The sequence below is a fragment of the Camelus dromedarius genome, chromosome 2 (genome assembly GCF_036321535.1).
Source record: "Camelus dromedarius isolate mCamDro1 chromosome 2, mCamDro1.pat, whole genome shotgun sequence".
Lineage (NCBI taxonomy): Eukaryota > Metazoa > Chordata > Mammalia > Artiodactyla > Camelidae > Camelus > Camelus dromedarius.
Genome location: NC_087437.1, coordinates 66,678,665 through 66,696,232, shown reverse-complemented (window position 1 = coordinate 66,696,232; position 17,568 = coordinate 66,678,665). Strand labels below are relative to the sequence as shown.

At 40.6% G+C, this 17,568-nt stretch overlaps 1 protein-coding gene across 6 annotated transcripts in view; it reads right to left on the bottom strand.

Annotated features, from left to right (window-relative positions):
* The window catches only part of CD80 (CD80 molecule), a 35,409-nt gene that overhangs the window by 11,594 nt on the left and 6,247 nt on the right, over nt 1–17,568 (bottom strand). The window contains exons 3-8 of one of the 6 annotated variants that reach the window (XM_064494936.1): nt 14,888–14,975; nt 14,144–14,461; nt 9,923–10,204; nt 5,669–5,779; nt 4,340–4,455; nt 27–2,541 (exon numbers count right to left, since the gene is read on the bottom strand). In XM_064494936.1, the coding sequence (XP_064351006.1) occupies nt 4,355–4,455; nt 5,669–5,779; nt 9,923–10,204; nt 14,144–14,461; nt 14,888–14,927 (852 nt within the window). In that variant the 5' untranslated portion in view covers nt 14,928–14,975 and the 3' untranslated portion in view covers nt 27–2,541; nt 4,340–4,354. The other 5 variants (XM_010981579.3, XM_010981578.3, XM_064494944.1 and 2 more) reach the window with 5 other exon arrangements.

Genomic DNA, 17,568 nt, shown 5'->3' with positions numbered 1-17,568 from the left:
CAAAAGGGTACTGTAGGGATGACTAGGAGGAGGAAAGGAAAGAACCAGGTAAGGCAAATGGCAAGTGAAACTCTTGTGCCCTTGGTCCTAGAAACAGTAAGGGCCTAATTGTATAGTAGTGTTTTTTTTAATAAAAATCAAAGATGGTTTCTATGCCATTTGAAAGAAAATAAAACTTAACAAAAAGGAAGTAGGTAAACATTATTAAAGAAACACTCAGACCTTGTTTCCTCTGTCAGTATTGCAGACCAAGTATCTCTGCTGTAGCATGCAAAAGTGACTCAGAATAGATACCCAGTCTCTGCACTCCGGGAGCTTGCTGCCCAGAAGAGGCTGCCCTGCAGATGGTAACATTGAAATGACTGAATAAGGTGTCCTGAGGGAAAAACTGCTCGTGCTTTGTTTGGGGTTAGTCTCTTAGTTCCTACTCTGAAAATACTGTTGTTCACATGAGCAGTGTTTGGGAAGCAGCCTGGAGTAGTGGCTAAAACTGTGGGCTCTGGAGGCAGAACCACTGTCCTGGAATGTCAGCCCTGTGGCTTCACAGCCAGGTGACCTACAGCAGAGCCATTTGACTTTGAATCTCAAGTTTTCTCGTTTGTCAATTGAGACAGCATCTGCCTCAGAATGGTCATTAAATGAAATGATGTGTGTAAAGCATAGTGCAATGCCGTGGGACACAGGGCATCATCTGATAACACGTATCAGCAGTTAAAAGGATATGAGAACTGGCAGGGAGAATCTAGCTCAGTGGTAGAGTGCACGCTTAGCATACGTGAGGTCCTGGGTTCAAATCCCCGGTACTTCCTCTAAAATAAAAACCCTAATACTTCCCCCTACTTCCCCAAAACAACAAAAAGGATATGAAAACCTTTGTGCTAGTATGTTTTACCATGATTTACGTATTATTGCCACACTCCACAAAGCATCCCATTCATAAATTGCTGACAGATTGGCAATTAGTCAATCTGTTTATTGTTTTATTCACATATAGATTAAATCCTTCAGCTACAAATTAAAAAATCTGATGGTTGGTTGTAAAATTATTCATATCACAAAAATGTCAGAATGAAAGTAAAATATAACTCTTTGAAAAAATATTAAATTTTATTTAATAATTTTTATAATTTATTTCATAAATTTTTTTAGATTTGTACTGTTTTGTAGCGAATTTTTAAGAACTTTTGATCATGTCCAAGGATTGTACTGACTTAACTAAATGCAGCAATTCCTGGGTTTTTCTTGTTATTTGTTTCTTTGCTTCAAGTTCTTGTCAATTCACTACCTTTATTTTCTAAAGTAATTTTGTTCTGGGTACAGCCTGTCTCTTAGACTATTTAGCATAATTTAATCTATTGTTTAATTTTTGGAGCGGGAACATCATTTATTTTTGTCCCTAGAGGTATTATAGTTTTGAATTTTCAAAAGCTACACTGTACCTCAGTTACAGGGTGGTGTTCCACAATTAGATTTCTTTGTGCTTCTAGGTCTAGGTTGCACTGTGGGCTTAGGCCCAAGTGGAGTTGGGTGATCTCCCACTAGATCAGTACCATGGTGCCTCTGTACCCCGCACAATATTCCATTTCAATGGAGGGATCCTTAGAGGCTTTGTAGTGACAACATTTGGGCCACCCCTATAAAGAGGACTTGAGTCTGCTCTCTGCCAGCCTCTACTACCTACAGAGCACCTCAGGAGTTAAGTTGGTGGCCTTGGGGTCAGTCAGATGAGCTCTTCATGGATGATCTGTCTCATTTTAAATGAGAACTTTGTCATAAATACTTTACAAATGAGACTAAACTAGCATAAAGCCATTTAAGGAGATTATCAGTCCAATGTGAACCAGTAGAATGTAAACCATCCCTCTCCAATCTGACTGTTACTTTGATGTGTATAACTCATTCCTCTTACATGCCAGAGGAAATTGGTTTTAGCTGGATCTGCTTCCTCCTGAACCTGGTAGAGAAGTGGGAGAGGAACAATGAAAATGAACTGCTAGCTAAACACCAGTAATATTTCCATTATCCTCATTTGGTGTGCACACCACACACTTCCCACACATTCGCATTAGGTTGCTTTTAACAACACAGCATCCTCCAGTGCTGCATCAGATCATCTCTGAAGCTGACCTTGATGATGGTAAGTTTCTGTTTCCAGAAGCACTATGACTGGTGTGTGTGTATACACACACACCAGTTAATAGCACAGAGATGGATTGATGAAGGAAAAGCACCAGAGCAAGGAAATCTAAGTTCTAGCCCTGGCCTTTACAATTCAAGTTACCTCCCAGGACTCCGATATCCTTGTCATTAGTAAGACTAGTATTCACGAATGTCTCTTCCAGGTCTAAGGAATTCTGTTTTCAAATCCTTGGTCAGAGTCACCAGATCTACTTCTGACCCCACCATATTCCTCTGATCACTTTCTGCAAAGCCACTGGTACGAAGAGGCTCCCAGAGAACAGGTACATGAAGGGCGAGATGTGATAATCTTGGTCATTTGAGGAAATTCAAGAAGAGGTCAATCTCAGATGGAGGTGGGACCTGAAGAAAACATTTAAAGTTTTATATTTTTTATTGCTACAGTATTCCCAGATTGAGATAACATTATAGATATTAATCTTGATGGCTAATGAACAGAAAGGCAAGTCTAAATTACAAGTCTGACATTTTTACTACACGAAATATCAGGCAAATATTAAGCGCCAGCTATCACCAACCAACCAAATGTTATTGATCAGGGCACTCATCTGTATGTGGGGCAAACAAAGGTGTATCGGGCGTGATTGGCTATAATTTGGTAGAGAATATAAGACACAGCCCATGAAAATAAACCCAGGGTGGAGAGTAAAGTGCTAGGGGTGGCACTGCTCCAGCAGTCAGAGGCAGAGCTTCTTGAACTGGTCAAGGGGGACACAGAAGGCTTGTGTAGAAGACTGGCTTTGTGGCTTCATTGTGAAGTATCAGCTGACTGAGCAGAAGACTTTTAAGACAGAAGTAAAGTCAGGGAAATGTGAGGTAATTGCAGAACTGAAGGGAATATCCTGGGAAGGGCTTCCTGAGGAATGAGCAAGAAGTTGATATGAAAAGAAAACAGGATAGGAAGCTAAGAGATTGCTGTGGGGAAAATACAGGATGCTTTGGTATCATGAGAGGAGCCTGAGCTTGGTTTCCAGCTGGGGCCTGGTTTTGCTCCCTTTTAGCTATCTGACCTTAGGCAGGTCACTCAACCTCTGGGAGCCTTGGGTTTCCCTCCCATAAAACAGAAAGATCTTGCTCATAGAGATTGTTATAAGACTAAAATGAAATAATGTGTTTGTGAAACAGAACCTGTTCTGTAAGTTTCAGGTATTACATTTCATTTTCTTTTATGTTTAAAGGTAACTCTCCAGACTCTCGTTTTTTTTTTTTTTATGTAGGTGTTACCCTAACTTCTGCAAGTCAAAACTGAACTGATTATGGATATTATAAACCACCCTGAACCTGCTATCAGTCTCTTGGATTCTAATGTCCCAATGTTTCTGTTACCTGAAAGGACCTGGGGATTTTAGGATAGTGCAAAATTGATGTAAGTTGATAGTTTGACTTACAAAAGCTGATTCTGTGTTAGTTTCCCTTAACAGAAAGGACATTCCAGACCCTGGATAGTAATTACCCCATCATATGTAGAATCAGATCAAATCTAAAGTCTTGGACACCACTTATTGACATCTAGTGTGTTTATGTGGAGCTTCTGAAAATTGTCATGTGAAAAACAATTGAAACAATTGAAACAACTGAGGATGTTTAGACTGAAGAGATCAACTGAATGTGGAAAGTTGAAAGTTCTAAAGCTTTTCCTGTAAACACGGGGGTCTCCTCTGAGTTTTTTAAATGACATGGAGAAGTAATTCTTTATGAAATTTGGCTCTGTGATTGAGTAGGTAGGATGATTCAGTAAGAAGCAGAGAGACCAGTGACATGTTACTGAATTAGTACAGAGTGACCCCAGTCTGTGTCCATCAGTACAGCAGGTTACAGGGGAAAAGGAATGATAGAATAAGGAGTTAACCCAGGAACAGTGCGTGTTTGAGAGATACTGAAAGACACTGAGTTAATAGACAACCGGAGAATATTTCAAGACAGCAAAATGGCACAGCAAAGGAAGAGGTTAAAATAAGCAAATTTTATGTGGGGAGAAAGGTGCCAACCATCTGTTTAGAATACTCTGAATGAGGATTTTGAGAAGGTGGTAGTAGATAAAAGTCTAAAATTTGGTACTGAGAGGAAGAAAACCCTGTGCCCCATCAGCCACAAGATCTCACACATCCCACATTGGTAGAGAAGAGCTAAACGGGGCTACCTCCATGTGTTCTGGTCAGCCCGATCCTTCCACACGTCCTATGCAGACTGGAGAGAGCCTTTCCATTTCCAAGCTCTCCTCATTCCTCCTTCTCTCTCTCTGTCTTGCAGCAAGTCCTTGAAGACAAGCACAAGCACTAAGAATCTACATACGTCATTTTCCCTTAAGTTGCACCCATATACTTCAGCTGACCTTTGACTGGCTTAGAACTAGAGCTGTGGTTCTCAAGCTGGGGTGATTTTCACCACCGCCACCCCCCCCCCCCCCAGGGGACATATGTAATGCTTAGAGACATCCTTGGTTGTCACAGCTGGAGGAAGAGGTGCTATTGGCGTATGGTGAGTGGAGGCCAGGGATGCTGCTAAACATCCTACAATGCACAGAACAGCCCCCTAAAACAAAGAATGGCCCAGCCCTCAAAGTCAGTAGCACTAAGGATGAAAAACTGAACTAGAGGAGTAAGGCTGCACAGTCTGTGTTAGAAACATTCTTGAGCCCATCAGACCTCTTTGTTACCTGTGGGGTGAGTTGTTCATAGTGAAGAGTAGTGACTTCCTTGAGCTTTGAAATTTTTTGTGTGCTGAGAGTTGGGAAAATCAGCAGATGTTGTTCTTCCAGTTTTCTTTGCTCAGTGTACATGATTTCTAGTTCAAAAGAGGTTGGTGTTCCTTTGTGGTGACTATAGCCTTAGCCCTGGCCTAGTGTTCCTCTTCATTTACAAAGATTGAGGGTAGCATGTGTGCAAGGCCAAAAAATTAAATTCATCGGAAAAAAAATACCCTACATGTCTCTTCCTCAGCTACTCTTGATCTTTCTCCCAAAAATAAATTCTGAAGAATTAAGAATTGGTAAAATCACCTGTGGCGATTTGGCTACTCAACAACATCTCATTTGTGCATCTTACCCTCCTCCAAGAAAATGATTCTCGCCCCTAAATTTTGTCATTCTGCCTTTCCTCCAATTACAAATCAAAGATTACATCACTTTGCATCAGATACATTTCAATTTAGTTAGCAAGCCTTGGTGTCCCTAAGAAAATATATAGCTACGGGGAAAATTAAAAGGGCTAAACTAGAATGTGTCTTGAGGGCAGTGATTTCTCATCTTTGTAACTCCAGTGCCTAGTAGAGTGCCAGGCACATAGCAGGTGTCCAAGAAATATCTGTCCAGTGAATGAACAGAATTTGGCAAGTAAAAGAGACAGTAAGTTTCCATAGATTTACTCCAAAAATGAGAATGAAATAGGCTAAAACCTCATACAAATGCTGACCCTTACTGATGGAGGGCATCCAGGAATTGAGATTGTTAGGACAGTACAGTATTACTTACTGCAGAACAGCCATGCTAGTCCTAGTATTAGTGCAATGATCAGAGATGCTGAGATCGGGATAATAATGGCCCAGGGCAGGAGCTGATTAGCGGACGGGGCTGGTTTGGCTGCTGAGGGAAAAGAATAGTGTCAGCTCTAATGTGTTTCCAACTGCCTGATACCCATTCTGTGACCTTATATTGACACAACTGTAAAGCATTTTCCCCTTCTCTGCCTGGTTAGCTCCCCCAAATGCAGCTTTTGGCATTTTTCTTGCATAATTCTTCAATCAGACACATACTTATGGGCAACTAATACCAGCTGTCAGATATTGAATGTGAAAAAGAAAATTTGAACTTTTGCATTTACTGAGTTAAGTTGGCATAAAAAAAGATACTCAGGAGATACTTTAAAAGCTATCTTGTCTTCATCTCTCATTTCTATAGCTGATATTACTATGTATCACTACTCATAGTTGATGTGTTCTAGATAGATCTTATTTTTCCTTCTCCAGCTCTGTCATGCCTTCTCCCTTTTAGTCTGTAGTCTTAACACACACACACCTCACAGTGGCTGTTTAAAGCTACAGGAACCACTTTGCATTTATTTTCAGATACACATTTTTCACCATCCAGCCTAGGGCTTCTGGAAGAATAGAAGAGACCCAGCAAAGAGCCAAGAGTGGGTGTGGCTTGGTAGTAGGTGGGGTCATCCTGGAGGAGGGATCTGCAAACCAGCTATCAGCTGTAAAACACAGGGAACAGAGAAGACGGGGGACACGGGGAAGGATGTGGATGCCTATGGGAGTAGGAACTGCTGTCAGTCCCTCCTGGTCGGGAGCAGCAGTTCCACCATTTATTCTTCAACCCCTTTGAGGAATAGTTAGCAACAACATCCGGAGAAAGGTCAGAGACACAAAAGGAATATCAGCAGCTCATCCTCTTCTGATTTCTTTTGAATGGCTTACAAATAAATATTGAACATTTGCTAAAGTACCATCTCCCATTTTTCTGATTACAAGGCTTATGGATAAATTTTGGTCTTTAGCTTTTCAGACCCCATCAGCATTTGGCCCAGTTGACACTCTTCCTTATGGGATTTCTATGACACCACATTCTTCAGTTTCTGTTAGGCTGTTCTTCCTCTGCTTGGTGTTTAAATATTGTTGTTCCCATGGTCCCATTCTCCTCTCACTGGCCCCTAGTAATCATCCACACCCAAGATTGGAAACACGAGCTGATTTCTAAATCTGTATGTCATAATCCTGATTTCACTTCTGAGCTCCAAATTTGCATTTCCAGCCACCGACTAGATGGGTGGATGCCAGCATCTTCACCTGATTAAAACTGAACTCAGTGTATGTATTCTTTCTAGAGCATATCTACCACCTGCTTTCTCCCATTTCAGTGAATGGCAACACCATTAGTGACCCAAATAAAAGTGAAGGCTTGCCTTTGTGCTCACTGCCCCGAAGCTCCCCCTGACTTTCTATTCTGTATTGAGAATATCTCTTCAATTGATTCCTTTTCTCCAAATCTCTTGCAGCAACTGCCTTAGTTCAGGTTTTGCTCATCTCCCACCTAGTAGCCTCCATACTTTGGTCTCTTTGCCTCTAGTTTTCTAGGTTTTAATAATTTCTACACATTCTGCCACAGTAATCATTATAAAATGCACATTTGATCATAGAGCACCTACTCCCTAGAGACTAGGGAAAGTTGTTTTCTTATTTTTTCTCTAAAACACCAGATTGAATGGAGACATCGAGTGATTACCATGGTTGGCCTCTGGAGACCAGAATAACACCCAAAATAACAAGGAAGCTCTTGCTATTATCCTGGGAGTCTAGACATTTCAAAGGTTCTGACTCACTCCTGGCTTCCTCTCAGAGGCCACTTCTCATCCATCTTCAAGCCTCCCTCAGCCTAGAAAGAAATTACGTGCTAAAGGGCAAGAAGAAGGAACCAGCAGCAGCAAACCCGTTCTATCATAATGCCTGTTAGGAACCTGGCAATGGGCCACAGGCAGACCCAGAATCCCAAGGGCATAGTCATGTAAGGACATCTGCACGTATAGCTCATTAGACAGTCTGAGTGGGCCTCCCTGATTCACCCATTACACACATGCGCACGCGCACGCGCACACACACCTTCCAGTGTATCAAGGGTTAAGTAACTGGGCAGACCCAGACTAAAAGAACGATAGACCCAGTCTGCTTAATTAATAAATTTAGAATTGTTTAAGAGTAGGTATTTCTATAGTAAAGCTTTACTCACATTGATAAAACATTTCGATGAACTATACTCCTAATTTACATTTGCTTACGCAGTCAGCCCTTGACCCCCCAAAAATGCATTATTTGCTTTTGGCTATAAATGACACCTGCAGTCCAAATTATGAGATTTGAAGTATTTAAAGCTCTCTGGTCATAAAGACAACACTGGCACCTAGTAAGATACTTGGTATGTGATAACTAATAAAGACTAGATTAAAGAAGGAATGATTAAACACATACTGTTAATTACCTCTCCATTAGTCATTGTGAATGTAGACCAAGTGGGGCAAAGAGCTAGTATTCTGAATTAGACTGAAAAGGGATACTGCTCATCCTTAGCATGAAGGAAGAGAGAAGGCATATGAGGGAAAAGATGATAAAACTGGCTGTCTAAATCACCTTTAAATAATAGCTCCATCTTTTTATTTAAAGGACTACATTCTATTCCCTGTAAGTTAACAAACTACAGTGTTAACCTGGCCAAGCCAGGACTACTACTTAATTTTTTAAGTAAAATTCTTCTGGAACACAGCCATGTCCTTCATTTTTGTTCTGTCTGTGGCTGCTTTCATGCCGTAACAGCAGGACTGAGTTGTTGCCAGAGACCATATGACCTGTAAAGGCTAAGATATTTACTGTCTGGCCCTTTTCTAAAAATTTTTGTCAACCTTTATCCTAGAAGATCATATATACTCATATTCCAAATATAAATAATGTCCAAAATAAACATGTAATTGAGGCTGCTTTTACCAATTTGCATACTACTCTCTACCTTAGTCACGATAATCTAAAATTGGTTAAATAATGATATTATCAATAAGGTGACAAGTATTGCTGAATTAATAAACTAGCTTCACTATATGATTCAAACTTCAATTTTGTAAATTTTTTAGAATACATAAAAGATGATAGAGATGAATTTGGATTATTAATAAAATCATGTCAAAATCTGGTTTATAGTTGGACTAATTTTCCCCTCAGAATTTATCTCATTACCTATTGAGGAAAATAAAGAATCCACTCAAGATTGAAAGATCTAGAGCAAATCATTCACTAGGATGAACTACTAGACCATCTAAAATACCTCCTCTACTACAAGCAAAGATAAGAGGAAGATGTATTATACATAATAAGTTATGTTTGATGTATTGCTTTTTACTATGCAGCCACATAACACATTGTTAGAAGTGGGGCTCAGGGGTGGGGAGAGGCCTGGTGGTCCTCCATATAAGCAGCCAAACAAGTTAGAAATGAATAACCCATTATGGGTTTAATATGCATAAATTTACATAAGCCCAACTTTTTTCATTTTATATTTTCAGATAATTTTACCTCTGGGGAAAGAAAATTCTGTAAGTATACTACTTGTAGGGTAAAACATTTGGTGTTGGTATTGGATCAAAAATGACCACTTTTTGAAAAAATTGTGCTCTACACTGGAATTTGACACAACATTGTAAAATGACCATAACTCAATTAAAAAATGTTTTTAAAAAAATGACCACTTTTTTCAGGCATTGTCCCCAAGTAGTTTGTCATTCACCTTCTTTACCAGACTTGGTTCTGAATGAACCAGTAGTTCTTAAAAGGCACATTCACCCACAGAAGACAATGATTTAACATCATGGGACCGTGGGGAGGGGGCCCCCAAAATAAAAGTGCCGAAGCCCAGAGAGCATTCAAAGAAGGCCACATTTTAGTTCTTTCAATAAAAATAATACTGTTATAATAACTTCCTAACATGATAACTTGATGGATAGCACTTATTTGGATTTCTAAATTTTAGAATGTTTATTAAAGAAAAGAAAATTAGTCTATTAACATTATAGTCAGACCTTGTGTGGTGACCTTAAGTCATAGTAACTCTTTATTATCATTTCATTTACGTGTCTAAAAAAACTACAAAAAATACTATGAGTCAATATGCACAATTCTGAAATGTATCTGGCTGACTCATTTTAGATTCTACACAGCAAAAACTCCCTAGGACAATGTCACTTACATTTCTGCCAGTTGAAGGTCTGTGACACTGTTAAGTCTCCATACTTGACAAGACACATGAAGCTGTGGTTCCTTGTCACATTGAAATCCAGTTCACTGCTAATCGTGTAGAGCTCAGTTTCAGGATCTTGGGCAAGTGTTGTGTAGGTAGCGTTTAATTCTTCTCCATTTTCCAACCAGGAGAGGTGAGGCTCTGGAAACCCTCCAGAAGTTGAGCAGATTATCCTTCTGATGTCAGGAGATGGATTTCCGAGGTCACTAATACTAGGGGCAGGGAAGTCAGCTGGAGAAGGAACAAGGATGTAAGTACATTATCATTACGTGTTTGTGTGTATGTGTTTATATTTTTAATAAATACTTAGCTTTAATAAGAACAATAAAATACAATTTGCAACTTCCCATAAGTCATTAATAGTTAGGTATAATCCAAAGACTAGTTTTAGTTTGAATTGGTTATATCAATTCTTCGTCACTTTTGATGGAGGTAGAAGGGCACTTATTAAAGAAAGAAGTAGGTTCCTGTGTAAATATTGACATAGTACTTGCATTTGTAAGGAAGGGGTGGAATTAAAAATAAGAGACAGCAATTATTGAGTTCTTAATATTTGTTAGGTCTGGACATTATCTCATTTCATCTTTACAACAACCCTAGTAGGTTGTAGATTCAAAAAGGTTAAATATCAGTCATTACATATGATTTAACCTAATAAAATCTCCATTTTCTAAATAATCAAATGAGGTCTAGAGAAATCACAACCAATAAGTGGCAGAATTGGGATTTGTGTTCAAGTTTCTCTGATACTAGAACCTCCCCCTCTCCTGCCTTCTTTCCTTTTCCTTTCATTTCTTTCTTTTACTTTTTTTCTTCCCTTTCTTCCTAGTATTTGAGGTATACAAGGTGGCTCTCTTTTATTTATCTATGTATTAACTCGCACTGTACTAAACACCTGAGAACCCACTATCCCACTTGAGAACTGGAACACTGACAGCAGGTTATGTAAACCTGCTCGTTCCGTCTTTGCCTTGCTGTCCTCCCGCCTCCCACACCTGAGGTAACACTATTCTAAATTTTGTTTAGCGTTACCTTACTTTTTAAAAAGTAGTCTTTAATCAGATAAACTTCTGTCCAAATTGTACACCGTTGAACTTGTAATCTCAACCACTGTACTTTACAGATTCCCTTGCTGTTCTGAAATGTCTCACAATGACAGAGAGGCCTTCCTAATATTCCTCCAAGGCACTCGAAGCTCTCTTTCATTTGTGTATTCGACCCCCAATGAGATGCTAAAGTATACACCAAGCAGAGCACAGTGAAATGACTGCAGTGAACACAGGAGAAAACTCCCCTCACCTCTTCCTCACTTAGTGTTAGGCTTAAAGAATTTATTCTTCTTAACATGACTGCGGGGAACCAATCCCTCCATACTTCATCTCATGTACTTGGTTTTCTTCTCAGAATTCAGAGTCTCACAGAGAGATGTAGTCTAGCATAGTGGTCATCGAGAGCAGGTTTTAAAACCAGTTTTGCCTTTTAATTCTGGGCCTGTTACTTAACCACTTTCAGTCCTAGTTTGCTCATCTGTAAGATGAGGTTAATACTACTCGCCTCCCAGCGTTGTAAGAATTTCATGACATCATTAATGTGTATCACATAGAACAGAGTCTGACACACAGGAAATTAGTTCATAGACCAATGTGTGTCTTAAATTCGTCCTCTCTTAGATGAGTTTCCTCATTTAGGTCAAGTTGCCAGATGAAAGTTTCCAGGACTGCATGGTGGCACCATGAGGAAAAAGGGGAAGAGGAAGTTATGACAGGTTATTGTAATTGCCAGGAAAAGGAAAAACTTGGATTTGGTTGGGGATAGACTCATCTTTCTTTTTTGTACTAACTCTGTTCCTAAATTAAGTTTGACATTTTCCTGAGGCATTTTTAGTTGACATTATTATTTCCTACTTCCTATTTCCTATTAATTTATCCTATCAGACCAAATCATTACACGGGCAGCTGACATCAGGAGTATTCTTTGTTTCTTATAACACCAATATGTCATGTTGTAACTTGGAATAACAAATCCAGGTAACTCATATCCTAATTATGATTTGTGTTCATTTCTACACTCCGCTTTTCCAAAAAACATTTAACCACAAGAATGCTACAATATCAAGGGTTGTATTAAAAATCATCTTTTTAAACTCCGTCTCCCACCCCTTCTATAAGGTGATCTGTTTAGAGTAACATCTCCTAAGGCCTTGCAAGACTGTGAACCATTAAAGAATTACTCCTTTGTGTCTCATTTTTCCCAGTTTTCACCACCCTTAATGGGTAGGGTAAGAATATCTTATTAGGGAAGGAAAAGGTGCACATGCTTTAGAAAGGTAAAACTCCATTAACCTAGTTAATCTGATAACTAGTATAGCTAGTTCTCAAATGTGTTATTTAGTGGAGGCTTCATCTATTGAGCTATTATATCATTTAGCAATCTTAGGCAAATGTAGAGAAACCAACTTGTCCCAGTTAGCCTAGACTTTCCCAGTATTAGCACTGAAAATCTCATGTCTGAGGAAACCCCTCAGTCCCTGGCAGAATGGGACATTTGGTCACTTTGGCCAAATGAGAGCTTGTTTAGTGTCTTGCTTCTCAAGCTGTGATCCTCAGCAACTGCAAGGCATCACCAGGGAGCCTGTTGGAAATGCTAGACCTGCTGAATTTGAATCTGCATTTTAACCAGATCCCCAAGTCGCATGCACCTGATCATTTGAGAAGCACGATTTTCATTGTCTCAATTAGAAAAACCAGAATTGGTTCTGGGTCTAATTAAGCAAGCAGAGTTTCTCTTTTTGTCTTCCCCTACTTGATTTTGGCGCCCCACTCCCCTTTCTAAGGCCCTCAACACTTGCATGTTGCCCCTTGGCTGTCTAGGCTGTTGCCTACTCTAATCTGCTACGGGGGCCTGCCCTCCCTGAAACTCTGCCTCTTCTCCCTCTTGAGTTTTCTTCTCTATATTTCTACCAAATGTGTCCTGAGTCTCCTTCTCTCTGGATATTATGTTAGAGGACTGACTATGTATCTAATGTAATTAATTAATACAGGCTAATATGTCTGTGGTGCCATCTCCCCTAGGGAACACATTTTCATTTTTAACAGGGGTCTCACAGCGGGGGGAAAATGCTAAAACTAGCAGGAGAAGCTTTAATAGTGGGAATTCCAGGAATTGATACAGGTCAGAATTTTGGAGGAGGCAGTCTTCTTAGAGCCCCACAAATCCCACCACCAGATAATCATTTGCTCTCCCCATGGGTAGGGAATACACAGAGTGAAGTTTAAGATAATTCCATGAAACTTTGGTGTACCTCCTAAGCTTTAGGTATGACCTGAATGCTACCGCTAAAGATTCAACATAGCTTAAGACCAAAGCAGGGAAGAACGGTGAAGAATCCATTGGGGAGTCACTTAAGTTATCTGTTATCAAGGTTAATTCTTCCATTTTATTAAAAGGTTTGGTTTCCACTAAAGGCTCAAGGGCGCAGGAAGAGAAAGAAATGTGTTTGAATTTTAAGTGTGAGGGAATGGCCCAGGGCTGTCATTTCTCAGCAGGAAGAGAAAGAAATGTGTTTGAATTTTAAGTATGAAGGAATGGCCCAGGGCTGTCATTTCTCAGCAAGGGCTCAGCCTGTATCAGTATCCTCTTTCAGAATCACCGGTGATTAAGTCAAGGCTTCTTCCTACCCTGCCCTTTAATAACACTTCTTTAATATCTAACTTTGTAAAACTGACCATTAGACTAGAGCTTCAAATGTACAGTAAATATAATAGTACAATAGCCAGAGCAATAGACATTCAAACACTATTTGAAAAATATTTATGCCTGCATTGCTCTTGTACCTTTCAACATACTTTGCAAGAATATATTACTGGATCAAGTGCAGTTAGTAGGACAGCCCCATCACATCAGATGTGTCCCTTTATGATTCAGAAGGCATTTCAGGTCATTATCATGCATGCCCCAGGATCACTGTCACGAACTTGGATTGTCAAAGTGCAAGAAATGCAGCTAATAGCTATTTCCAGCTAGGGTTTACTGTAAAACTAGAGACTCAACCCTAAGAAATGAAGTGAGACACATCCCTCTTTGGTAGACTTTCCACCTAAATCAACAGGAGTACGTCTTTAAGGGCATCGAGAATCTGCTAGCTATCATAAATCAGAAAATCCCACTGACCTCTGACCAATAACTTCACCGAAGTGAGGTGCTTCAGTTTGTAAGTCCCTTTCTCAGGCTTCTGAATGACACAGGTATAGGTGCCTTTGTCTGACAGGCGCAGAGCCAGGATCACAATGCAGAGGTTACTGGTGAAGTCAGTGAAGGTGCGGTTCTCATACTCGGGCCACACTTCCACTTTTCCAGACATGACCGCCAGCACCATTTCATTATCTTTTTGCCAATAGATGCGAACTTCGGTCAGTTCTTCAGTGGATATGTTGTAATCACAAGATAGCACTGCTATTTCTTTCACTGTTTTGGTCACCTGCATGATGCCTATGGAGAGGCAAACAGAACAAAATTTTATGTCTATTAAACATAGATGCCTGCACAAGCAGGAATTCGGAGTGGACAATAACAGAATTCAGAGGGTTGCATATAGTGACTAAGCAGGATCAGAGTGTTCAGTTTGAGTTTGATATTTTTGGTCCCCAGTGCTTTTTTAGCCTCCATTTAAAAAATTGTGATTAAAAAATAATTTTACCATCTTAACCATTTTTAAATGTACAGCTCAGTAGTGTCAAGTATATTCACACTGTTGTGAAACAGATCTCCAGACTTTTCCATCTTGCAGATTGGAACTCTGTATGCATTAAACAACCCCTCTTTCTCCCTCCCCCAGCCCCTGGTAACCACCACTCAACTTTCTGTTTCTGTGAATTTACCACTTTAAATACTGAATATAAGTGGAATCATACATACAGTATTTGTCTTTTTGTGACTGGCTTATTCCACTCAGCATAATACTATCCAGGTTCCTCTGTGTTTTACATGTGTCAGAATCTTCTTCCTTTTTAAGGAATAATAGTGATGATAATGACTAATATTCCGTTGTATGTATATACCACATTTTCTTTATCCATTTGTTTGTCCATAGACAATGAGGGAGAAGGCGCTCTAGTCTCAAAAGAAGACCTAGCATATGAGTGCCAACTATGGGTTAGACAATGTACTCAGCCCCACAGGGATAGGGAAGTCATAGTTAAGGAATATGAGATTTTGATTTCCCTGATCATTCATTTTGGTGGTCTTATTTTACAGATGAGGAAACTAAACCCAGGAAAGGAAACTGCCCCAGTTTTACAGAGTACTTTTGGGGCCATTCTCCTTGTTTACTGGTTTCCCCAGTTTTAGGCCCAGTGCTAGGATAAGTAAGCCAGCACTAGTTGCACCCCAGCCAGGCCCCATCACTGAGCTCTTTTGTTTTGAGAAAGAGTGCTTTTCCTTCCAGACCTGGCTTGACCCCATGGCTTCAGGCTGAAATGACTCCCCTCAAACCCACCTGAAGGGACCTCAGTTACACCTCTGGACCATTTCTGACCTTTCTAGCTACCCTAAACAGATGGAGATCCTGTCTTTATCTCTCTTGGCTATCTGTAATCCATGCAACGGGTGCCCTACAACCTAGTTTTGCCAGAGAGTCCTCATTGAAAACATTTGCCCATTTTCCTGTCACCATATCACAGAAATATCAGCGTTTCGACATCCCAAGTCCATCTCCTTGTTAGCTCCTCAGCACTCATCAGTAACACCAAAATCCCTGTCAGACTATATTTTCTGATTTTTTTTTTTTTTTTTGGTTTAGAAAGCATGGTAATTTTTCCTATGCTGTGCTTGACTGAAAAATAGAGTCCCTCTAAAGCCCCAGTGCCTTCACATCTGGCCACCCTCCTCCGTCCCCCAGTGGTACGATGCTGCCTCTTCCCCGCCACACAGAACCCCTCACTAGGATAGGGGTCTCATTTCCAAGCCCATTCTCCTCGGACAGCAGGGTCATGGACACTAGCACCTCTCCGTCTCACCAGCCATTCTTCCAGCCTCCATCAGACTGGGTGTGGCTCCACCACAGCATTTAGGAAGAGAGTTTTGTGATGACAGGTTATTTCCACAGCAGTGTGAGGTACCTCAGAATGATCCAAAGCACCTCTTTCGACAATTGTGCTGAACGTTGCCAGCCCCAGATTTAGGAAATATAACTGAAAAGGAGGAAATAAATGAAAAGATGCACTTGAGAGAGCATATAATAGCTGAATAACCTGAACTATCTTTAAAAAGAGATACAATTTTTAAAAAAGACAGAGATACAACGAGAGCAAAATGATACATAGAAGGCACGTGGACTATGGCTGCCTCAGCCACTTGCTGATTGACCTGTTTACTCATCTGTACAAACGGTATGATGCCTACCTCTCAGGGTCATTGTAAAATTAAATTCAGATTAAATGATATAAATGGAAAAGCCCCTAGTACATAGCAGGTCTTCCATAAGAGTTTCCGTTCCTCTCTTTCCTTTCTCTCACCCCTAGCTAGTACCCTCTGGTCTCTTTCTTCTCATTAGGGATTTTGTCAGACACATGGAACATGCTATGAGCCAGACAGACCCCATGACAGAAAGCAGCTCGCCCATCAGGGGTCCTAAATAACAGGTCTTTGCTACGCTCTGTTCTCACCCGAAAAGAATCCAGGATTTCTAACCGATTTTGAAATGTGGTGACATTAGCAAAAAGAAATCTTAACTGAAAGTGAGCCAATTTCAGTGATGGTTCTTAAGGAGTTTTTGTCCAGCCATCTGAGAAGTGTGGGTGTTTTTCTAAAGGTCAACGGGCTCTTCGATGTTCCTACGTGAGATCCCCTCAGCAGACGTTGGTGCTGAGGAAGAACCAGACTGAAAAGAGGAACCAAAAATCTTCTGGGCAATTCCCACCAGGACCTGGCTTGCATACTCAGGGACTCTGCTACACTCAGTACGAGAAAAAGTTGAAAGATTTCTGAAGGGTTTTGTCTGCTTCAGTGTTTCTGGAGGGGAAACTCAGGTCTGAGCACTCATTACTGCCTCAGTAGTTGAATTTTGAGCTTGCTGTGTCATTTTACAAACAGGCCTAGCAACACCTACCTAACACAATGGGCTGAGGTTTCTGTGAGGGAATGGAGGCTGAACTGTACACAGTACCAGGCACATGGGGGGGGACTATCACACTCCCCAGACATCCACACGGTCCTGTCCCTTGCTTCCTTTGGGAAAGGTGTCCCCTTGTGGCGAGACCTCCTCTGACTCCCACTAACAAGCACCATCCTCCCTGACCCCATCCATCCTGCCACTCATTAGTCCCTTGTCCTGATTTAGTTCTCGTCAAGCTTGTCTCCAGCTGCTGTATATCAGCTGAAGTTACTTTGGGGTCATGAGAACAGGGGCTTTATCTGTTTTGTTGCCACATCTGCAGAATCTAGAACAGGGCCTGGCTCATAGTAGAGGCTCCATAAATATTTGCTGAATGCCTGGCTAGGCATTAGGAGATGAGATGTGGTTCCACCCGCTGTGTGTTAGAATCATAACCTTTAACAAGTTGATGAACCTCCTTGGGCTTCCGGTATAATTTCTGCAA